Consider the following 25,518-nt stretch of genomic DNA (forward strand, 5'->3'; position numbering starts at 1 on the left):
CTGTGGGGCCCCCGTACTGCAGACGACCCTGTCCGACACACAGCCCTGAGTCCTCACATACTGTGGTCGGTCGGTGAGGTAGTCCAAAATCCAGGTAGTGAGGTGATGGTCCACTCCAGAGTTCTCCAGCTTGTCCTTCAGAACCGAGGGAAGAATAGTGTTGAAGGCACTGGAGAAATCAAAGAACATGATTCTCACAGTGCTCCCAGCGGTCTCCAGGTGAGCGAGGGAGCGATGTAGGAGGTGAATGACGGCATCATCCGCTCCAATGCCAGGCTGGTAGGCAAACTGAAGTGGGTCCAGTGATGAGCTCACAAGGCGCCGAAGCTGAGCCAGGACCAGCCGCTCCAGGGTCTTCATCAGGTGGGATGTCAGAGCCACCGGCCTGTAGCTGTTGAGGTCCTTGGGGCGTGAAGTCTTTGGCACTGGTACAACACAGGAGGTTTTCCAGAGCTGTGGGACTCTTCCCAGCCTCAGGCTCAGGTTGAAGAGGTGCTCCATCACACCACACAGTTGGTCCGCGCAGGACCTGACGACCCTCGAGCTGATGCCATCTGGACCCGCTGCCTTCTTGCCATTAATCCTCCTCAGTTCCCTCCTAACCTGGGTGGTTGAGAGAGACAGTCTGGAGCCTTGTGTTGATTGTGTATTGGATGCTGTTGTTGGGGGTGGGGAGGAGTGAGCAGGGTGATCTGCTAGATCTTCATTTTAATGCTACCAGATGTGAAAAATAACATTCATCATCTGAACAAAATTAGCTTGCTTTTCGCTTTAATTGGAGCATCTGCTGCATGCTGTGTCACAGAGACTTTGAGAATATAATGAGTTCTGTTTTTGGAATTAATTTCACGTTGAAATACCTGGAGAATTCAACTCTCCTGCGCTCTGTGAATGAGAGTCTCCGCAGTTTAACAAACCAGAGCTGACACTGCCATCCTGTCGTCTCATTAACTGGCTCTGATAATGTAACCAGAAGGCCTCAACTTCCGTTCATCAGTGATAGCAGTGTTATTGATTATGTAATTATGTCATCCTCATTTCTCCCTTATGTGGTAGATTTTGAAGTTGATATTTTTGGATATATTGAAGTACCAGTAAGGAAAAAATAAATTGAAAGAATAATGAGGGCCAGACTAGACAAAAGATTTTCTTGATCAGAGGTTAATTAGCAATGCATTAAATTAATTGGATGCAATTGAGGATATGATTGTTAACCGAGAAAAAATGGATTCACTAGTAACAAAGCTTGAAGATGTATATAAAATTGCAGAGGTTTGATTTGGTATGTTGAAAAATGCTAGTGTAACTATTATGAAGAGTAGACGAAGTAAGAATTGGTTTAACATTGAGTGTAAGAAGGAATTGCGTTAAGGCAAAGACTTAAGGAAGTGTTAGATACCTAAAAAGTTCCAGATCCTGCTATAAGACAGTTATTAGAAGGTGTAAACATAAGTATAGTAAAGAAATTAATATGCTGTCAAAGGAGTTTGCGAAGAAAAGCGTCTGGACTTCTTTAAGTTGCTTGAAGACGTTTCACCTCTCATCCGAGAAGCTTCTTCAGTTCTAAGGTCAAATGGCCGAGAGTCCCAGATTTAAACCCAGTGGGAGTGTCCCTCCAAAGAGGGACAAAGGACCCCCTGGTGATCCTCTAATCACATGAGCCAAGGTGTGAAAGCGGGTGTGGGACCTAATCAGCCAGGGTTTCGGGTGAGCTCATCGTGAAACCTGGCCCCACCTTGTCCACACAAAGATCACTACTCTCCTCAGTGACAACAACACCTACGAAGCTTTAAAGCGAGACCCCACAAGCAGCTACAAAAAGAAAGTTATAGCTTGCCTTCAAGACCTTGAAAAGGACAAAATCATTGACCGCATTACATATCACCGCCTTTATCCAGGGGATGCCATACCCTGCATTTATGGACTTCCTAAAATCCACAAGGAAGGGGTCCCACTCAGACCCATAGTCAGTAGCATAAACTCAGCCACTTATAACATTGCGAAACACCTTGCTACCATTCTTGCACCTCTCATGGGGAACACCCCACACCACATCAAGAACTCCACCGACTTCACCGACAAGGTCCAGAAACTTACCCTGGATCCAGATGAAACCATGGTGTCCTTTGATGTAGTCTCTCTCTTCACTTGCATACCCACCACGGAAGCAGTGGAGACTGTCAGAAAACGACTACAAGAAGACAGCTCCTGGGAAGACAGGACCAACTTCACACCCGATCAGATCTGCACACTGTTAGACCTCTGCCTTACCACAACATACTTCAAATACAACGAAGGCTTCTACAGACAAAAACATGGCTGTGCCATGGGCTCCCCCGTGTCACCTATTGTAGCCAACCTTTACATGGAGGAAGTGGAAAGGAAGGCTCTTGGCTCTTTCAAAGGAAGAGTACCCAGTCACTGGTACAGATATGTAGATGACACCTGGGTCAAAATCAAGACACAAGAAGTGGAATCCTTCACTGCGCACATTAACGCTGTGGATAAAAACATCAAGTTCACCAGGGAAGACACAAAGGATAACTGTTTGCCTTTCCTGGACTGCGCCGTGCACATTGAAGAGAATGGCAACCTCAACATCGAAGTTTACCGGAAGCCCACACACACAGACCAGTACCTCCTCTTTGACTCCCATCACCCTCTGGAACACAAACTTGGAGTAATCAGGACCCTACACCACCGGGCAGAACATGTTCCCTCTAAGCCTGAGGGAAAAAAGAAGGAAGACACACACGTAAAGGAAACACTCAAAACATGCGGTTATCCTAACTGGGCGTTCATAAAGTCAGCAAAGAGGCACAGAAAACAAGATCAGACACCAGCGAGGGAGGATAAGAAAGACAGACGCAACAACGTTGTCATCCCCTATGTAGCCGGTGTATCAGAGAAACTCAGGAGAGTCTTCTCCAAGCACGACATCCCAGTGTACTTCAGACCCAGCAACACACTCAGACAGAAACTGGTTCACCCGAAAGACAAAACTCCAAAACACAGACTTAACAACGTGGTGTATGCTGTACAGTGCAGCGAGGAATGCCCAGACCTCTACATTGGAGAGACCAAACAGCCACTTCACAAGCGCATGGCACAACATAGAAGAGCCACCTCCACAGGACAAGACTCAGCAGTCCATCTGCATCTTAAGGATAAAGGTCACTCTTTCGAGGATGCCAATGTTCACATTTTGGACAGAGAGGACAGATGGTTTGAAAGAGGAGTGAAAGAGGCCATCTATGTCCACTGTGAGCGACCATCTTTGAACAGAGGCGGTGGTTTACGACACCAACTGTCTGCCATCTATAATCCAGTTTTGAGTTCCCTCCCCAGACGCCTTAATGCCCACTCACATCCTGGGCCATCTGACCTCAGGAATTCACACGACAAGGTGGGGCCAGGTTTCACAATGAGCTCACCCGAAACCCTGGCTGATTAGGTCCCACACCCGCTTTCACACCTTGGCTCATGTGATTAGAGGATCACCAGGGGGTCCTTTGTCCCTCTTTGGGGGGATACTCCCACTGGGTTTAAATCTGGGACTCTCGGCCATTTGACCTTAGAACTGAAGAAGCTTCTCGGATGAGAGGTGAAATGTCTTCAAGCAACTTAAAGAAGTCCAGACGCTTTTCTTTGCAAACTCCTTTGACTACGATGACCTGGATGACTGAGAACCTTCACAGACAATTAAACCTGTACAGAAAGTTACAGGATTAAGCTACTTAGTTGTTTTGGAAATTGTTTACCTCAGTAATTAATGAGTGTTTGACTTCTTATTAAAATGTGCAGCGGACTTACTGGGAGGTCAATAAGTTGGTTTTAGGGTGGGTTACTCAACAATTGGTCATATATTTGTTTTATATAATGTAATTGATTTATTTGGCATCTATAAGAACTGACTTTTATAACTGCACTTTTATTGATTACAACAAAGCTTTTGATTTGGTTGAAAGAAGCCTATTATGCTGAAAGTTAATTGCTGCAGATATAAATGGGAGAATTTATACAGTTGTGTATAATTTATACCAAAATGCTAAGTCATGCATGATATTATAATGGGCTATCATTTCTGGCTGTGAAATTTATAATCGAAATGAGTGATGAGGATGTTGAGGTCAGTCTAAGACTTTTTGTCCGTCTGTATGCAGCTGACACTGTAGTGTTGTTAGAATCAGAAACACAGCTTCAGAAGACTTTAGATGCAATAGAAAAATATTGTGTCGACTGGTTTTAAAGTCAAGTTCCTTGACATTTAAAGTCAAGTTCCTTGACTTTAAATGTTTAAAGTCAAGTTCCTTGACTTTAAATGTGGAAATTCTGTATTACAAGTAATGGATGATTATGTTTATCTTGGTGTGACATTGAACAATTACATTACAATAATCACTTGAAACATGCTATTAAAAAACAAGTGGGGCATGCTTGGAAAGCTCTCTGTAGTTTGTTAACTAAAGCTAGAGATCTGGGATTATCTGTTGAAATTTACTGGCGGTTGTTTGACGAGTTGGTCTTAGCTGTATTGTTGTGTGGGCCCATGAAGACATTTCATTTATTGAAGCTTTCCATGTTAAATTTTTAAAGAAGTTGTTGTTGTTTAATTGAATTCATTTGAACATTTTAAGTTGCAAAGACAACTGATGGAAACGTTTATTAATGCTAAGGATACTGTTATACTGCGTAAACTTGCAAAATGATGTAAAGAAATTGTATCTTTATTTGGACATGGGTGATTTGTTGACAGATATTTATTTATTTTTCCTTTTGATAATGATGATGTGTATTGAATAACCCTCTTTGTTTGTTATATAATATAATGTTGTATGGTTTAATGAGATGAAAGAAAGTCTCATATCTAATTTAGGATTATTCTTTGTGCGCGCACACATATGTAGACCAGAGATCAGTAACAATTCTGACTCAACACAACAGAAGAAAATGAATTAAAAAAACCTGTGCATCCATTCTTTGTTTCCGCATGTGTGTGTGTGTGTCTTGGTCACACTTCCTGTCTCTTTGAACACAGAGTTAGGCTCAGCTATTCTAACACATCTGATCCTAATCAAACTCTGACCAGGCCTGTAGCTCTGTTTTTCAGTAGTATCTATTTTCATGTGTTTATAACATTTTGGTAGTTTGTCTGTGGGGATAACTTCACTCTGAATGTTTAATCTTAACTTTAAAACAGACTTCTTTTAATGAGTTCATAAGTTCATACACCCCCCCCCCTCCCCCACCACCAGCACCACCACCACCTTTAAGCTCTTTACCATTTGTGGTTTATGCGATTTCTTTCATTTGCTCCCCTTTTCTGCACTGTACATTTCCCTGCATACAAGCATGAACCTACTTTAAATTCTGTCCTTATATGAACTGAACCTTTTTCTCTTGATGTCCATTTTATTTCAAAGTGAAAGCATTCAAGTCTTTTGGAATAAGACGATGGGGATAATAAGGCTTTTAAAAGCAATGAGGGGGAAAAGCTCTGTACAAACAGATGCTTTATGTAGTAAATAGGACACAGCAGCATACCGTTTGGAAGACATGGAGAGTGCATGGGGGAGTTGGACAAGGAATAAGATGAAGAATGTATAGAAGACCATATGAAAGAAGTTGGGAAACTGAAATAGACATAGTGCTTAGGAATCAAACAAAAGCAAAAGGTGGCCCGATTAAAAAGCTGCGTAAAATGACAGCATTGTGGGAGCGTCTAAGAATAGACAACCTGGCTGTGTGTTAGTGTGTGTTGTGGACTTTGGCCCTACTGTGTGCGCATGTTTGTTGACTCTAGTCTGACATATTTGCATCCTAGATAAGAGTGGATGTAGCCTTTAACTGCCGTCTTCTGTGGGTGTGTCTGAATGTGTGTTATGCTCTGTTGCACTCATGCTTGTGACTGCATTTATGCATCGCACATAGTTGTATAAACATGCTACCATATTCTGTTCATTTTAGCCATGAGGATCTGGAACAACGTCAACAGTGACGTAGGTTTGGCTGTAGCTTAAAGTTTCACTGCAATAGGGCAGAACATATGTGACGCTACAGCAGCATGTCTGCATAGTTTGGTCACTGGTTCATATTTGTCTGTTACAGGTCCACCTGTTCTGGCTGATTAGGCCCCTTTATTTTTGATTTTAATTGTGAAACTATGTTATCTTCTGTTATTAGGTCATAACTTAATCAATAAAGCTTCAACTTTTCTCCAGTGTGAGTCATGATCAGTTTTCACAAACAAGGTGCAGCAGGATAAATGCTCAAATATACACTCACAGGGCACTTCTTTAGGCACACCTTGCAAGTATCAGGTTTGAGCCTCTTTTACCTTCAGAACTGTGTTAATTCTACATGGTACAGATCCAAAAAGTTGTTGTAAACTAGCATCACACAGTTGCTGCACATTTGTCAGCTCCACATTTGTCAGCTCCACAAGGAGTTAAGGGGAAGGGATAGCTCAGTAGGTAAAGTGGTTGCCCCATGATCGGAAGGTCGGGGATTCGAATCCGCTGAACGGCTACCTTGAGGTACCCCTGAGCAAGGTACCCTCCCCGGGCGCTGCACTAGTGGCTGCCCACTGCTTCACTGGATGAATGGGTTAAATGTAATTTCCCTACAGGGACTAACACATTATTATTATTATTATTAGACTGATCCACCATGGTAATAAGGGGATGGACATTGTCAGCAGCAATTCTCAGGTGGTGTTTAAATGTGTTCAGTTGATATTAAGGGACCCAAAGTGTACCAAGAAAATATCACCCACATCATCACACCACAACCACCAGTCTGAACTGTTTATAAAATGCAGTTTGGAACCATGCTTTCATGTTGTTTACACTAAATTCCGACCCTACCATCCAAATGTCACAGCAGAAGTTGTGGCTCAAACTAGCAAACATTTTTCAAATCTTAGCTGACAGGAGAGACGCCCAGTGTAGTTATCTGCTTCAAGGTTAAAGGTATTGTGCATTTAGAGATGCTTTTCTGCATACCTTGGTTGTAAGAAGTAGTCATTTTAGTTACTGTAGGCTTCCCATCAGCTCAAGGCAGGCTGTGCATTTGCTTCTGACCTCTGGCATCAACAAGACATTTTCACCCACAAAGCTGCTGCTCAAATTTTCTGCTGAACATTTTTACATAACTGAAATCAAATCAACAATTAAAACTGCTGCTACCGGACACCTATGTGTTTATAAGCTGTTGTGTTATTTTTCCATTACGAAAACAACATATTCATTTACCTCAACTTCAAGTGAAAATATTTGTATTATTTATTAGGTTAAGAACGTATTTTTAAAGAGTTAACTTATTCTAGTTAAGACCAGTGTATTGATATAAGCTTATTTGTGATTTGATCTGTAGTGATGTCTAATTGTTATGAGATTCAAGTCCTCCTGATTCCCAGACTCCCTCAGGCTCTTGTTGTGACATGTTGGGGAGTCGGGGGAGATTTGCATGTGTGTGTGTGTGCCTGTCTGTCTATGCCCTTATATGCGTGAAGGGGTTATGTTGGCGAAAAGAGGTCTGAACAAAGAAAGGGGGCAGTATAATTGGCTTCAGCACTGCCAGACGACACAATGACACAGCCATTGATAGTCGAATGGTTTCCCGGGAGCAGTGGACCAATTGAGGAGCGGGAGGCTGTTTTTCACAGCCTCTGATTGGCTGGACGACAGAGACTGTCGGTCTCCAGGTAGCAAAGTGAACCTCTGAGCGTATCTGCCACCCCTCTGCCTCCTGTAGGAGGAGGGAGGGAGGGAGGGAGTGTTACATAGCAGAGTAGATGTGACCTCGGCTGTGGAGAAAACAAAACAATTAATTTACATTCAGAGAGCATATTAGCTTTTATTTTCTATATCGTCTCCCCCCACTGCTTCCTCATTCCTTCTCTTCTCCTGACCTAGAAGTTTCTGCATGTGTGCGTGTGTGTGTGTGTGTTTGCATATCTCTGGCTGCTACTAACATCACCATGCCAGGACTCTGAAATAAGTGTTTCATTTGTCTTTAACTTGGCTGTACACTCCACAGCTCCCTCTCTCTCTGTCTCCAGTTCTGAGAACTGTTATTTAGACTGGCCATTTCTCAATTTTCCTGCTGCTTCAGGAGAGAAACTCACACTACTGTGGCATTTAAACTCCATAGAAACAGTTTGAGTGACTGGTGAAACGCAAAAAAAATAAAAAGGGCTTCCTGGTGTTTTTGAATGATGGCATGTGAATGCGTGAGGTTATAGTACATATTTGAATATGGAGTAAAAGTGCCTATTTGCATTATTTTGCATTTGCTTACAACCCGGTGCATAAATACACATCTGCGCATGTAGCTGCTGTCTGCTTCATTCGGCCTCCCTGCTTCAGCTATCATGTCTTAATGATATCCCCTTGATCAAATTTCTCGGCTACTTGTATAACACTCTCCATGTGACACACAATTAGCAGACAATTAACATGGGCAAGGGAGTGTCAACCGATTGGCTGTGCCATCACACCGCTGAGTGACATCTCCATCATCACACCTCCTGTAGTCACCCTGAAGCAAATGAAATCTGTGTCGAAATTGGAGTCCCTATTCTTCTGTTGTGTCTGTTGTTTCTCTTTCCTTCAATGTCCATGCCTTTCAAGCAACGTGAATATTCAGTCACCCCCGCCCATTTAGCTTTCTACATCCCATTCCTTCGTTTCTCTCTGTCCATCTGAAGATATACCTGCCAAGTGATTTTGCTTATTTGTTTTTTTTTCATGTTCATCTGAAAGTGAAGTATGCTTTGCGCTAAAACAATGTAATGTTTCTGCTAAAAGAACTGTCAGCATGACTGGGTTTGACTTTGGCCTTTGTGTGTGCCGCTCTGTTTCCGACCTTAAGACATTGTCCAAATGGAGACAACCTAAGCATTAAATCTCATTATGAAGCAGATGGGGCTTCTGTAAAGAATGCTTTGTCTGAAACTTTGTTGTTGTTTAGAGAAAAGTTTTGATATCTGCTCATATTTTAGACCTCTGTCACACAGACCTAGAGACCATTTGGGAACCACTGGTCGTGAGAGGAAAGGTGTGTATACCCTGACTGCGAGTGATTGCTGGAGCCACATTCACGCAGGCCTAGACACTGATCAGTGACCCTCTGACAACCACTGGATGCAAACTATCTACCAAACGGTAGAGAATATTCTCTACCGCGCCCACTTTTCCCAGATTCAACAGGTCGGAGAGGTGAGTATTTTCAGAGTAGTTGGCATCACAAGAAGGGTTTTGGTGTAGAACCCTCACCAACTGGTTGGGAAATGCATGTTTCTGGTGTCCAGATGGTTGCTAAGCAGTCCCTAGCCTGAGGCATTACCCAGAGAGAAGAACTGTTCTCATTGTCAGCTTTGACCTTCTTATCGTTCTTCACTTTTCTTGCTTACCATCCATTGCGTCTTTCCTCTCATTATCTTTAGTAATAGCACAGAAGCAAACTTTTTCTGCTACTGCCATGATAACTAGCAGTAACATCACATGCAATCCACAATTTTCATTTCATTTTGTGCTCGAAATCCAGCGCATGGTTCATCCCACCAGATCATAATGTCTGTGTGGATGTCTTTCCACCCCAGATTTAAGGGGGGCACAGAGAGAGAGAAAGAGGCAGAGAGAGAGAGAGAGAGAGGGTCGTCTGCTTTGCAGGCACTGTGAAAAGGTGATGCAAACAGAATATTAATAAGCACCAGAGGTTATACAGCCACATGCACTGGCCATAGTGTTCACTCTACCGCCTCATTTTTTAATTTTTCCCTCTCACATACACATAGGCAGTGGCTATACTTTCACAAATTCCTCTTATATATTTAGTAAAAACTACTGATGGTAGGGACATTTGTTTTGTTGCTGAAACTCCTTCAGCAGCACTCTTAACACCTGTGCTGCTTATGGGGGCCAGGCAGAGATTTGTGTTCTCTCTGTGAAAATTGGGTGATAAATAAGGCAAGAAACCATGTGCCCCAGTGTAGAACAAACAGGTACTTAAACAGGTACTAAAATCCTGGATTTCCTTGACTGGGTTAATTTAAATTAATTTTTCTATGATTGTTTATTTTTAGAGACTTGTCATAGTTATTCTATTTATTTTGTTGTTTATTTTTTCCCCTTGACCTCATTGTTTGTTGATTTTTTTTCCAACAGTGTTTGTCATTAGTATTTAATGTAGTCATGTATATTAATAGCACCACAGATATACCAAATAGAAGATATGCGATGTTGAAATACTGGAGGTATTCTGTGGATCCTACTGGATGTTTATGGTGGGTGAGTAGTATTTATTCTGTACTAGATGCTACTCAAGATCCGTAAATCCTAGTCTTCTCTTTTTTTGGTTTGTGTTGGTGTAATTCTTTGGTTGGGTTAACCTCTTAGCCCCAAGCCTAACTGATCTCCTGCCTTTTGCCCCCGTATCAGGGGGCATTGGGGCTTAAGAGGTTAAGATAAGATATCCCAGACCTTCGCATGAGAAGTTGGCTGCAGTAAAAGATGACTGAAGTTGAAAGAATATTTGTATCCACGTGGAACCCCTCAGACTCTCCGGACCAGTAATATTTTTTATTCTGTGTGCGCACACATGCATGCTCACCACTCCCTCCTGCCCACTATATGTCCATACACATTGGTGTGATGTAGGTAAGCTGTCAGTCAGCTGACCTACGTTAGCTGAGCCTGCAGCACTCTGATTTCCTCTGGGGGCAGTAAGTCTGTGGGTGTGGTACATAAGTGTGTTTGTTGCTCATGCATCTCTTTTATGTTTATATGTGTGTGCCCATGTGTGTGTCCTACAGCTCAGGGGATGACAATCCTACATCTGCAGTGACATTTACAGGTTAAACGGTCTCACACTCGCATTACTGTTCCTAGTCCAGATGATACATACTGATCTTCATTTACAGATAAATCTCTGGCGTGATGCTTTATATTGTATTTGAAGTTGACAGTGTATTTTTTGATGTTCACCTGGAAAAATAATTGTATGCGCTTTTATTTCTGAGTAAGGTCCAACCAGATCAGACACACAAGTTATTCTTTTACTTTAGTGGTGAAACAATCACAATGTAGACCAAATAGGTTATGCAAATAAAAGAAAAATCAGCTGTTGAAGAAGATTCATTAGGATAGATGTTTCCAGTCAGCACCTCAGCACCTTTCTTTCTTAATATGTAACAAACTGCTGAGGGTGAAGACACTCATTCTCCCCCCCCCAGAAAATCCCACCTCCATGCAAAGCACCTATTAGATACAATGACATCGCTTCTTTGACTGGTTACCGTGGTTACTTTAACCCCCTGCTGGCAAAAATCAGTACCCATACCCGATTTTCCTTAAGCCCCCCCATTTCTTGCGTGTCTTATGTGCCGTCCTGACCTCTCACTGCTATACCTCAATGTTTTCCCTTTCACGTGTCTCACGTCTCTTTTCCTTTCTTCTTTTGCTTGTTTCATCATCCCCATGTATACACTATTTCTCTTTTCTATATCCTTTGCTGTGTATTTCAAACAGTTCCCCCTTTCTTAAAACATGGGTTTTAAGAAAGTTTTTTTTTTCTTTGTGCCTACAAGGGATTGTTCTCATTTTAAAGTGAGAGCTGGAGTAGCATCACAAGAGTAAAGGGAGGGACAAAGAAAACAAAGACAAACGCAACCATGGCAAACAATAACCCACATAGAGGGAGAGAACACAGATGTGGACAAATGGCTGCAGCTGGAAAGGAATGATATCTTAAACAGGGGGCAGTGAACACTGCAGATGATGCTCAGTCAGGCATAGGATAAAGACCAGAGTAGGGGTGATGAGAAGGAAAGATCAGGCCTGTAAACAGCTAAGCTGAGATTGGTGGACGGTTACAGTGCAGACGATATGAGGCACAGCTTTACTAATAATGAAGAGGATAGGGTGGATCAAGTGCTCCATTCAGCAGCTACTCCAAATGTGTTCTGTAGAACACAAAGGTCCAGACAAGCTTGATTTTGAAGCATAGGGGGCAGTATGCTGCATTACCTTTCATTTTGCAGACAGGCAGGTAGGCAGGCAGGGTGGGGGGTAAAGGAGAACTATTGGAAGCCTTTATGGAGCTGTATTATAGTAAGCTGCTTACAGTCTATGTGCTGTTCTATGGGTGGGAGTGCAGAGAAAGGACAAAGAGGGAACACATAGAGTGAAGGAGAACATAAAGATTTATCTTGGTCATCAGCAGACAGATGTTTGTTTTTGTCATCCAATCCACACCCGTCAGACCTTTTCTTTTTCTTTCTGGCTTCCACTTTTTAAAAATCTGCATCAATTATTTGTACTTTTTCCTCTTTCCTCCCCTCTCTGCTTCCATCCCTCACATCCTAGCGAGCTACTCCCTGTAATGCCCCCCCCCCCCCCCCCCCCCCACCCCGTTTGCTGCATGGTCTCAGAGAGGTAATCATCCCCGCCGCCATCCCTCGCTACCACCCAACTGAGTTGAGAGAGGGGGGAGATGCGGAGGGGAGGGGGAGGAGGGGAATGGATGTTGGAGGTTGCCATGGAAACTGAGAGTCTTTCGCACTCCGACATCATCTGTTGTTGCATGGCGCGGAACGGGCGCATGAATATTTGAGCTTTATGGACACCGACAGACGAGTGACACAAACTGAACTCTGTGGACTTCCACTACCCTCTCAAATGGAAAGAGAGGAGTGGAGGGAAGCAGTGGATGGATAAATAGATGGACGTCAGGCGGGGTCACAAAGGCAGACTGACAGACCTCAATTTTTATCTAGGGCAGAGAGTCTGGTTATCTGGCTTTAGCAATAAAGAAAGAAGAAAATGGATGTAGTGACAATAATAGAGATAAAAATAATGGGGAAACATTGAAAGAATTTGACCAAATAAATTAGGTTTGTGTGTTGCCAAAAATGTGGAGAATATGATCGGGGGAGAGAACAAAGAGACTGGGGAAGGGAGGGAGAGTGATGGTAGTGACGTATCATGAGAGCAGTAAAATAGGGCACTGGAACTTGCCCCCCCTTCTCTGTCTTCTTCCTCTTCGTTTCCCAGAACATCCTGCAGTATTTTCTAATTAATCCTCTCAGAGGTTTGTTTTCTGCCTGCTGTTGATGCACACACGCCTCCATGCAAACAAGCTAGTCACAACTCCTGCAAATTTCTAAATGAGGCAGTGAACCATTTTGGGAAGTTTAATTGTGCACAGTCTGACTGCACTGCATCAGAACGCAAAGACAAGAGAACAAATATTTTCACTGGCTTTTAGCTCTTATCTCCCTTTATGAGGTTCTCCTGGCACCTTTGATATATCTTTATAACAGATAATGCACTTTTTTCTGTAGGAATGTGCTTGGCTTTTTTTCTACATTTTTATCTGGTACAGTGATCACTTAGAACCTCTGGTATGTCTTGTATTTGAGTTGATTTCCCATGTTTCCAGAGTAAGTTCCCAGGTTCCTCCTCTGCTGATGGGTTTAACACCTGTCCCAGAGGTCGTGGCGTGCAGCAGAGCATCCCACCAACACTGGTGACATTTAGATGACTGTCAGAATGTGAGATATGGCTCTTAAAACATTCCCATGATCCCAGTTGATGATTTCAAGTGTTGATGCCCAGTTTACTTTTCCCTGGGGTTTCACAAATATGCTACATTCTCATAATTTCTGTGTGTGTTTGTGTGTATGTGTTGTAGGCTCTCTGTCTAAAAACTGTGGCTGCATTTCTACTCATTCTGGAGATGCTTGTGGGATTTTCAGAAGGGAAAGCATTCAACCTGATAGCCGGTGCTTGATATTAGTGGGTGAATTTGACACATGGTTTGTGTCCCAGTTAGTTTTAGACAGAAACCATCTGGTTTCACACCTTGTTATTACCAACAGCAATTCAAGAACTGAGCAAGTTAGTTTTTTTTATTTTGTTTTTGTGCAAGCTATGTCAGCATGTGTAATGAATTTGTTGATGTCTATGCTCCCTGAAGACCTCGAGATTCTCTCCTAATTGGACGTATTTTCTAAACAATACTGCATGACTCTACTGGAAAGGGGATCAGTTACAGGGGCAGTTTAGGGGACACAGCGGTGCAGTGGGGAGAGAGGGGAAAAGTAGAGACTTGCTTGATGATGCACGCTTATTAGCCCGAAATATCCATGCAGCAGCTGCACCATTTCCGCAGCAACACCTGTCGCCATGGTGCTGAGTTGTCGACATGCCTCTGTGTCAATGTCTGCATGTCTGGAGGAGCTGCGCATTCACAGCGTGTCCAACCTTTCAGACTCACCTCTCTCCCACACACACACTTAACCTCCTCAGTTAATGTTCTGGTATGTCTAAAATCTAATACATGCTACACAACATCCTTCACATGCAGTTGTGTCAAATGCACACACACACACATACACACACACCCGCGAAAACAACAAAGAGTAAACTGGCGTTCTTTGTTGAATCCTTGAACATTTTATTTTCTGGTTTCCTCCTCTCTGTTCCAGCCTTCATCATGGAAATCTGGAATTTTCTGTTACCATGACAACCGCAGCTGGTGGAGGCAATGGATTAGATCCTCTGCACTGTGCTGGGGGTGTGGTAGCTGCATAGGGAGCGGGGTGGAAGACTGCTCATGGGGTGTATGGTTGTTAAAAGGGATTGGGCTTATGCTAGAGTGTTGTGTGTGTGTGGGTATTAGAGTGTGTAGAAATAAGGTGGGGGAGAGGATGCCCTTAAACCACTTTACACCAGATGGAAGCTTTTGATCTCCTAAAAAAATAACAAATACACACACACACACACACACACACACACACACACACACACACACACACACACACACACACACACACACACACACACACATCCTGTTGGGGAAATTAAAACCAAACTGCACTTTCTTATTTTATGTTGTCTGCCACCTTTGACTTGATGCAGTCCTCATATTCTCACTCTTCTCTTTCACTGGCTTACAAAGCAATTAACCCTGTGTCTGTATCAGTCTAATGTCAGCCTTCTCTTTCCCTCAGTCTGTCTTTCCCTTCTCAATTCCTGTCTCCCCGCTTTCTCATTTCCATCCTCCCAGCTGAGAAAACAGGAGCTAGAACACTTGGCAAAGAAGATGAGGGGAGAGAGAGATGAGGAGAGAGGGGGCTTTTCAGATGAAGAGAAAAAGGGTTTGTGGCTTTGAAAGGGAGCATTGTATTCTTCCTCCACATTGCTACAGCTCCATCTCTGTGATTTAGTTGAGCCAGCAGCCAGCACATTACTGAGTCTCTTTAAATCAGGATAGTGTTAGCCTTAGCAACGTTCAGGCTCCAGCGCTCCAATGCTCTTTCTCAATGACCTCCCCTTCTTCTTTCTGCCTAAGAGCAGCAGATTCCCTGTTAACGTTGCCCTATGAACACATTCCTCTGTGCTGAAATAATAAATGAAAGCAGACTTTTTGAAAATTAGCAGAATATTTGTCTTTACAGAGATACAAAGATGATTTTTAAAGAGCAATAAAGCGTATGGATATGTGTGTGTTCATATGTGACAAATCATTTGGTGTTATCCGACGCTTTTGTTCAGGGGTTATTTTTAGAGCTGGCGTAGAGTGCCATCAGAAAACTAACTTTCCATTCCTCTCTGTCAGTTAATCTTTTATAAGGAACGTTCATCCTAAAAACAGCAGTCTCTCTCTTTCTCTGGCTCTGCACTGCAAGATTCCTGCTTGATAAAAGTGGAGGTCAGTCAGTTCCTGCTGGATTTAGATTCTGCTTATGATGAGTGGTTGTTAATTTACACACACACACACACACACACACACACACACACACACACACACACACACACACATGTCTGGTTTGCTATCCTCGTGGGGACATCCCATTGACATAATGCTTTCCCTAGCCCCTTACCCTAACCCTAACCATTAAAAATGAATGCCTAACCCTAACCCTTACCCTAAACCTAACCATAACCTAATTGTAACCCTGACAGTAAAACCGCATTTTGAGTGTGAAAATTGCTTTCAACCCCGAGGGGACCTGGATTTTGGTCCCCACGGTGCAGAAAGTCCCCACCAGGATAGTAAAAGTCAGATTTTGGTCCCCACCAGGATAGTACGAACCCGTACACACACACACACACACACACACACACACACATACATATATATATATATATAATTTCATGTCAGGGTTATTCCCGACAAAAGCCCAGTTAAGCTTTATCCTTTCAGTCTTCCAGTGTGCATATCCACAAAACAGACCTCTGTTCTCCAACATGTGGTGAACCTACATCTGCAGAGACAGCTGCTGGAGCGAGAAAGGGGGGGGGGGCAGGGAAGGAAGAAGAGAGGAAGCCAGTGAAGGAGGATGAGGGGGAGGAGAACTCCTTCCTTTGACTTTACTACTGTGAGGTTAAAAAACAGTAAACGGGCGCGGAAACTCACTTCCTGTCCCGCCACTAGCAACCCATTACGTCACATCCTGCTCTTTCTTCACATTGATTAAGTCTTCCTTGGCCTGAAATGAGATCCTTGTTTCCTTGCGCGGGAAGTTTCTGGCAGCTCCCACACTGACGAGGAAGAGAGGAACCTCCGTTTCCTTATCTAGGCGTGTGATGTGAATTATAGCTCAAATTATAATACATTTAAATTATCGTGGGTGCTTGTGGGTGTGTTTTGAATGTCTGGGTGTGTAAGTGTCTCTGTGGGCTGCCACATCTCTGCTTCCATGTGCATGTATCACACTGAGGATATGACGAAGCCTGGTCTTCTGGTTTGTGTCCAGGCTGTGTCACTAATGCTGTTATCGTACACAGGCTGCCCATTGTCAAGTTCTAGTCTGCGACTGCTATACATCACTGATTTGAAGTTTTTTGCCTGTGTGTCACACTGTTGTGCATCTCTGTGTGTGTATAATCAGTAGGAATGTGCTCAATTAAGCGAGATGGGGTGGGGGACATAAAGGGGGCAACGGAAGAACAATCTCCTCATTCTGTTGGGTCTCCCCTTGGGGAAATTTGTGACACATGGGGACAGTCAGGGCAGCAGGAGTCTGTATGAGTCACAGGATGACGAACATCAGCTGAGAAAAGAGACTATAAAGCTATTTTAAGTCCTACTTGTATATGCATTATATACCCATATGAACAGCACCTCAGTTTCCTTTCATTGATAGAACCAGAATAGGCTCTAAAATGGAAGCTCATATTTTATTTTTCCAAATGGGGACAAACCCACAGTGCCTTATTACCTCTGACTCATCTCCTTGTGTCTGTGTGTGTGGGATATTCTCCAATCAGCTCTGCCATGTTCTCTACATATGGCTCAGTCGGTTGCCAGGTTTGACTAATTGCTGAATATGTTTATCTTTCTGCAGGTCATTCAGCTCAGCCAGGCCCTGAGCAGAGCCAATAATGGCCACTGGATATATCTGTAATGAAGATGTGTTGAACAGAGCAAAGCATCCAGCGCTAGGGCTGATGGTTACTGTGGCAACCATATAACTCAAGAAGAAAGTGGCAAGAGGAGACGGCCATTTTGGGTATGTGAATCTGCAGTGATTGATGGTGGAATGCTGTTGTGTGGAAAAACTGGATTGTTCTTTGTCATTTCAGTTATGATTAAATAGCTCCAGTAGCCGCTGGTCTTGCATAATCTTCAGGCAGTAACCTGGACTCAGAAAACCCACAACAGCAGGCATAACGACCTGATTCGTGGACGACACATCCTCTCTATCCCTCCAGTTTCTCAGTCCCTCCTTCCATCCCCCAACATCTGCAGCAGTGGGCTGCTCCTTTTGTTTTGCTTAGTGACGTCCCATAGGCTATTTATAGGGACATGTGTTATTGTGTAAGATCTATTGAAAGGCCCAAAGAGCATGTGCAGGCATGTTCCCTATGGTGGCCCCAACTTCTGCAAGATAGAAAAGCATGTAGCTCTAATATCAATGAGTTGGAGAAGGAAACCGTTTATAGAATAAGCTCTATGATTACCTTACATTTTACCTCAGTACTATTTTACTTTCCACCATGCTTTAATTATAATGTTCAGACTTCAGTTTGTGATCTTGGTGATCAGTTTTAGAGCTCTGCATGGTCAAATGTCAGCTTACAATTGTGAACTCTTGCACACATATGTAACATGCAGGTCTTGTTGGTGGTTCCTCATACTACAGTGAAAACTAAAGGAAACAATTACGTTTGAGATCAATGGATTCTATTGAAACTTTTAAAGAGCAGTTTAATACTTATTTGTATAGGCGTGCTAATTGTTTTTGTGAAGCATATCCTTATCTAGAAAGATGCTAAATAAATCAATTTTACTGACTTAATATGCTGTGCCATGCTTTTTCTTTTTAAACAAGGAATACTTTTTTGGCAGCTGTAGTTCTGAGTCCTATTGAAAAAGGATCAGAATTTATATCATCAATTTAACATGTTTTTGATTAAGCCATCCTAGTTCCTGTAAATTATTTGCAGCTTCATAGTTTGCTTTTTAAAGAAACCAGAAATTAAGGAAGGAAAAAGACTTCTGGGGTTAATTAGTAGTGCTGCAGCCACATGGTTAAAACTCCAAGAAGCATTTAAACTGTTTAGCGAGTGCCATTAATATTGTTAACAGTGTAATGATGCTCAGAGTTAACTCACTCAGTCTCTAGCCTGTGAGAGAAATGAGAAACAGCAGCATTAACACAAACCACACGCATAAGTATTTTTAAAATGAATCTTTTTATTTGAAATGTCAGTGTTCAAGAGAAAATAAAACAGCAATATAAATATTAGCATAAAAATAAGAGAGTAACACAGGGGTATAGCGTGGGGTTTAAGCATTTGATAAGAAAGATAATACAGCAGGATAGAGTAGGATTAATTCAGCAGCGGACGGACTTACACATATATAATATTTATAATCATTTGTTCATATGGACAGAAAGAGAATGAGAGGCATTCTTTCACAAATGCACAAGATAAAATCACCGCAAAAGAACATTAAGAGGTTACAGAAGGATAGAAACTTTTCCATATTTTTTTTCTTTTGTTTTGTATCTTTACAGGGTGATAAAAGATAGTAGAGGGAAAATAAACACAAAAATATGCGCAACACATACCACAAGTTAACTAGTCTACGTGTGTCACTTCTTTTACTTATCTAAAGTTATCTTTATCAGTTATTTACACTTAAGTGTTAGTTGGCTTCCATGGTGCTTAGTTACTACATTGCAACACAAACTGCTGAAGAACATCTCAATTTTTTTTATTATTGTTTTTTTTTAACTGTGGTTTTCTTAATTTTTTTTTCTTAAAAACAAAATGCAACACATTCCAGTAGTAAGCCACGCCTTTTGGAGAGGGACTTTTATTTTGAAAATGTTGGACATGGTCCCTACTATACAAACACCTGGCTCATACCATCGACAGGACTCGTGTTTATTTACAGTGGGGAAGAGCCTCACAGGACTAGGGAGTAGAGGGGGAGAGGTGAGTGGTGAAGAGGTTGAGGTTTCCCATTGGTGTCAATGGAAGAGAGAGATTTCAAAGGGCTTGTGAGTGGCATCTCCTCACCAACAGGGACAACTGCGCTTGGCTCTGTTGACCTCTACTACAGTCAGTGCATTTGAGAGAGTTTCTGGGGTGGGCAGGTCAACTGTGGTTCCTCTGTACATTCAGTGGGTAGAGCCAAGGATGTTTATCACCCCCTGATCGATACAATGGTGCCACCTCAGTCTGTTTACCTCTCACCATACCACTTCCACTCTCCCTAACCCACTCTGCAAGCTGCCTTTTTTTTTCTTCATGCTGTTGTACGTGTCCAGGAGTCTGACAGAAGGATAGACGGCAATGTAAAAACTTCATATCTTATACAAACACTTTCTCTATGCTATCGAATCGTTATCTCCCAAAGAAAAGACATGATACTGTGCCACATCAAGACGTTTCTTCAGCACTTGAGGATGGTGAAGGAAAATACTCCATCGAGGCCCTAAAGGCCCGCAAGGTGTCTAGAAACTCCTAAGCACTTAAGTTTACCACATCTACATGTTTCCCTAAAGACTGAAGTGATTACAACCCCTACATCATCTTAAGAATACTAACAGTGCATTTCTTTTTGTTTGGCTCTCAATATGGGGGTGGTGAATGAGGGAGGGACACGAGCTGAGTGTGAGGAGGGGGAGGGCAGGGGGGTGCGGGGCAGCAAGACATGTCTGTGCCCATCTGGAGGTGTTGCAGAAGAAGCCAGTCCCTGCTGCTGTACCACTGATGTGGACAGCATGGCTCGTGACTCCACGACACAGCGCCATGCAACCCCCACTCCTTGCCAGCCCTTCCTCTGGGTGCATGCTCAGGTCATAAAAATATCAGAAGATTAAAATCTTTCTTTTTTTTAAACTACGATTACAAAAGTAATTTTCATTTTGTGTCAAGTAAATGCTACATGTGCATTATATTGACCTGCAATTGGAGGGACGATAATAGATTCAAGATGTCCTCCTCCTCTGCTTTTGCAATGCATAGTTTGCAATTCTAAACTAGTATATGTGGTTTGAACCTTAATGAGCATGCAGAAGAGTTTGTAATACTTGTCAAACAACAGCCTTAAAGTCAAAGGACTTAACGCTTTAAGACCCAGCAATGCTGACCCTATTAGCAATCTAATGGATGGCAACTAACGTACTTTACAACAGCTGACTTTCCACCTCATGGAAAGTGCACAAAAAAATCCAACGTGAAAGACATTAACATTTCATTTCTGAATACATCACTGCGTATAGTCTTGTCATCCCAGCAAGGTTGCTTACACTGAATCTCTTTGTCCAAGTTTTTGTTTTGTATTTTTGCCAAAAAAAAAGAAAGAAATATGGGCGGGGGACAGTAACCCCCCACACCCAGCCAAATATATCTACCAACAACGGTTATGTGAACAATAATAGACCTTAAGCACAGCACAAGTTAGAAACACTAACAGCTTTCAACACATTCAGATTCTTTGAGGCATTCAAGACACTTTCAAAGAACTTTCAAAATCGCCCATGTGGTCACAAGTGATTTGCTGTCAATATTTAAGATATCGAATGGTGGGGTGTGGAGGGTTAATTTCTCATCAGATCAGGCCCAGGTTTATCATTCCTTCACCTATTCACATCTACTTCTTCTCCTTCTTGGTGGACTTCTTCTTGGAGGCTGGAGTCTGGGCGGCCTTGGGGGGCTCTGGTTGAGCTGAGGCCTGAGGAGGGGGCAGTGCCTGTTGGGTGGCCTGCTGGGCCGTGGCCTGCTGCTGCTGGGGGTTTGAGGTGAGGGTGGCCGTGCTGCCTGGGATGTAGACGTTCTGACGATAGTCTGGCACGTGCTGCAGGGTGAACTGGGGGCTGTAGCGGGTGCTCAAGCCCATAGTGCCGGGCCCGAGGGTGGCTGTAGCCTCACTCACTTCTAGGGGGAAGAGTGACAAAGTTGGGGGACAAGGGGTGAGGAGGGAAGAGGACAGAGGGATGAAACTTGTTAGAAAAGCATTTGGAAGAATATCTAGTATAAACAGAAGAGGTGAAATTAAATGGGACATAAAAGGAAATTATAGTACTTTGTACAGGAGAGTAAAAGGAAATTCAGTCTGAACATCAGGTGTAGTTCAAACAAAAACATAAAGAGACTGTAAGTGAACCTAAAAAGTAAAGATATGAACAAGAAGAAATATTAACAAAAGAGTGAAGAGGATTTTCTTTTTTGTTCAACATGGTTGCTGAAAATGTCTTATTCCTCTGTTTATCTGGCTTTCCTTTTCTTAAAATAAAAATAAAAAAATCAGGCATGCCCTGTTTCTGTGAGTGCGCATGACGTAGCTGCTCAGCCCATAATTCTCCCACAGCCCCTGCATTGCAGAGCCAGGGACACAAACCCTCCCTCCCCCATTCTCTAGTTCATCTCAGCCTCCATATACACACACATGCACATGACATTTGCAGTTCTAACTGTGCTAGAGCTAAAGTCATTAGAGAGAACACTTTTTTATTACCTTCTCCTCTGAAGTGGAGCGCTAATTAAATGAATTGTGCCTGCATTGTGTTTATCGGCACAGTGACATTAAGCACAAAGGAGAGATGACCTTCAGTATTTATCACATGCTCAGTTTGTTCCTTCCTCCCTGATGGCTCAAATTGTTCATTCTGTCTAACATGCAGGTTACCACCACATGACCATCTCGCCATTTCCCAGTGATGGAAAAAAAATGTCACACACCAGGGCCCAGTTCCCAGTGTCCAAGGAGGGGGGGACGGATTGGTGGTGAAATAACACTGGAAGTGACGACTTGAATCTGTTTGCCAATAAACCTCGTCACATTCGTCTCTCCATCATCACCATCTTTGTATAATTTGTGTTTGCCTGACGCTACATTTGGTCTTGGTAATCCTGCTATTTTCTGCGTACTTTTCTATGCGATGACAAAGCCTGAAGATGAGTCACTGTGTGAATTCACCTCAGTGCTGCCTAAGCAGTCACTGCAGGGACAGAAGGGACAGGACAGGAGGGGGAGGATGTGTGTTGTAACATATAGGAATCATATAGGCTTTAATGTTACATAAATGTACGAGTAGCCCTTATAGCTCACTGCTTATAGTAAAACATTAAACATGTGATAAGTGTGTACAGTGGAAACGTGTCTCACTGTTGTGTTATTATATTCAACAAATCAGCTTTACTACATCAAGGAAACTGTGGGTAGTAATACTAGGTTCACGTCCACTAAATGGAAACGCCAGCGTGGACAGACAGAGCTTTATCAATGACTGAGTCTGGCTTGTTGCTCTCCAACCAAACAGGAAGCTAAACAAACCACCACTTCCCACGCATCCTGATGAGAAGACGAGCACTAAATAGGCTTGGAAAAGAGATGGTGGAACTCATAGGAGGGACGAAAGAGGTGACGAGGTATAGGACCCACCGTTGGCTGCAGCCATCAGGGCTTGGAGCTGCTCAGCTTCAGTAGGGGGCTGGGGCCAGGGGCCAGTTCCCATGGCAACCTCAGGTCCTCCAGTTGCCCTGTGGAAAAAAAAAATCGGGAAAAAACACATGTAAATAAATTCTCCTCTACAGTGGATCTATGTGTGTTTAGCTTGACAGGATGATGTAAAGCAGAGCAGCTGATGGTGAAATACACAGCCTGAGGAGAATAATATGGGATGTATAGTACGCAAAACAGGGTGTGTCTCACACACACACACTCACGCTTAAACGGATTATTGTAAAGGCATGTGCAAATGCTTCTGGACACACACATGGTAGCAAGTGTGTTCACACATTAATTGTACAGCGGTCACACACTCGCCAGTATGACCCTGAGCAATGCGCCGTCTAGTAAATCTGATTAAACGTATTTAATGATCCCACCTTTAAAGGAAATAGCTGTCTGCATAGTCGCACATGCAGCGCTCAGTGAGCGTTGAACATTTCCATCTGGACGGGCTTCATGTTCAAAGGCTGGTTTATTTAAAAGCTGTAATTTGCATGTGGGGGTAACAGCGGAGAAAGCAGACTTGTATGCTTTGAGTATGCTCACCTACGTATTTCTATTCCCACGCATGTAACACAGCAACACAAGCTCTGCAACTGAGAACTAGGTCACAATGTTTGAGTCTGTTCCCAAAGTGCTAATAAACCCCCAATTTTAGATTTTTAGTGTCAAAAAACAACAGTGTGCTGTCTTCATGCTACTGGTAAACTATCATAAAATATAGATAAATGTCATTTCACTTCATTAGAAGCCCTGCACGAGACTCAAACATCATTTAAAACCATTATAGCAGTAGTATGGCTAATTCCTCACCAGAACTACATTTAAAAAAAAAAGTAACATTTAACTACTCTCAGCCGTGTAAACAGTGGGTCAGAGTGTTGAAACAAAGGCTTTTTGACTGTATGGGCTAATAAAACACCTCAGGACACTCAGTGGAGGCCATGGGTAAAAGATTCTGTTGGTATGTGCAGCTGGAAATGACAGTGACACAGTGAAACTGTGTGCTACTTTCCTAATACAAAGATTTTAGTAATGAAGGGGCAAGGCAACACAGTCCATACAGCATTATAGCACACAGAAAACGTTTATAGTACTCAAGATGGTTACACTTTTAAGTTGAACTTTTTATGCATGAAAAAACAGAGTTGTAGGCTCATCCTACAGCATAATATTAACCTCAAAGCAATAACCAGAGTCATAAAAAACTGTTTACAGTAATGCAAAGGATGCTACGGCCCCCACACAGCCATGAACACCAAATCGGTCTGGCCTATTATGAACGGGCAGAAGAAAATGAGATAGCCAAGATGTTTGTACTTAGCAGGACTGGTGTTATTTTAAAGGGTGATTATGCCAAATGATTTTTTAATGTTTGCATTCCTCTTTATGAAATGTAAATATATTTAAGGATTTGCAGCTTATCTAAAACTTCTGCACAATAGACAGTGTGTTAAATGCATAGGATGCAAACAAGAAAGCTCCTTTCTACTTAAAACCAACTAAAAAAGCCATCAGACAAATTGGCCTGATCTGGGGAATAAAGAGAAAGTAAAAGACACATTAAGAGAAAAAGTGAAAAAGGAGTTTGAACACAAAAGCTTGGCTCTGTTTAAGCGCAGGTTGCCAGACTGCACTGCCAAAACACTGAAGTGGTTTTCAGCTCAGTGCCAGAAAGAGACCGAGGAAGAGAAACATGTATGTCTTGTGCCAAGCAGCCAATGAGAAACAGACTGGATAGGAGCACCCTTGGTATGGCCAGAAGCAGCCATTTTGTGCCCCTTCATGCTAAATTAGCATTCTTTTTCTTATCATATCCTCTAGTTGAGTTAAGTGTTTCCTGTGGTCAGGATTATCACTTCCTGTGGGCATAGTTGTACATTGTGGTCCAGAATGATGTCCTCAGTTGGCCAGTCTGGGCTATCATTCTCCTTCGGTTTCCCTACATGATATGTTTCATCTTAATAGATGCCTTTACTTGTCACTTTTCAGGGAACCTTTAATAAATTAAAGCCACAGTAGGAAAAGGTAAAAAAACAAACAACAACAACAACAAAAAAACCCTCCTGCAGCTCTTTGCTTCTTTTTAATCCCCTCCAACCAATGAAGCACAGAATCAGTGGTTAATGTTTTGATTTCACACAGAATTCAAATGCCACTCTATTTAACCATTTATTCCACCGTGTCTTACTTTTTTACCCTTTTCCCTATCACAGGCTATATTTTATAATTTAAACCCATTCCTCTAGTCACATGGTGTACATGCTGACATCTATTATATCTGCATGTTAACCTCTAGTGCTTAAAACAGACTCCCGATTACTCCATCTAGGGACATCTCAACCTCTAACAGGCATTTTAAACTATCAGTCATGACACAGATGTCGTCATTGTCCTCTGGTTAATAAGTCACATGAAAAAAGCTGCATGTGGTGGTGTTAAGCTACAACCATCACAGACATACATCAAAGGCAACACTGTATGGTAGGCAAATCTCAAAGGAGAGAAAAAGAAGAGCTCTCAGACTATAACGACTAT

At 42.6% G+C, this 25,518-nt stretch overlaps 1 protein-coding gene across 50 annotated transcripts in view; it reads right to left on the reverse strand.

The window, feature by feature from the left end:
- Nucleotides 1-18,688: 18,688 nt before the first annotated feature.
- LOC134644348 (protocadherin gamma-C5-like) overlaps nt 18,689-25,518 on the reverse strand; it is a 306,637-nt gene continuing 299,807 nt past the window's right edge. For 49 of the 50 annotated variants that reach the window (XM_063497500.1, XM_063497630.1, XM_063497542.1 and 46 more), the window contains 2 exons: nt 22,912-23,009; nt 18,689-21,404 (listed from right to left, as the gene is read on the reverse strand). In XM_063497500.1, the coding sequence (XP_063353570.1) occupies nt 21,121-21,404; nt 22,912-23,009 (382 nt within the window). In that variant the 3' untranslated portion in view covers nt 18,689-21,120. The remainder of the gene's footprint in view (nt 21,405-22,911; nt 23,010-25,518) is intronic. The other variant, XM_063497429.1, reaches the window with a different exon arrangement.

Source organism: Pelmatolapia mariae, linkage group LG2 (genome assembly GCF_036321145.2).
Source record: "Pelmatolapia mariae isolate MD_Pm_ZW linkage group LG2, Pm_UMD_F_2, whole genome shotgun sequence".
NCBI lineage: Eukaryota > Metazoa > Chordata > Actinopteri > Cichliformes > Cichlidae > Pelmatolapia > Pelmatolapia mariae.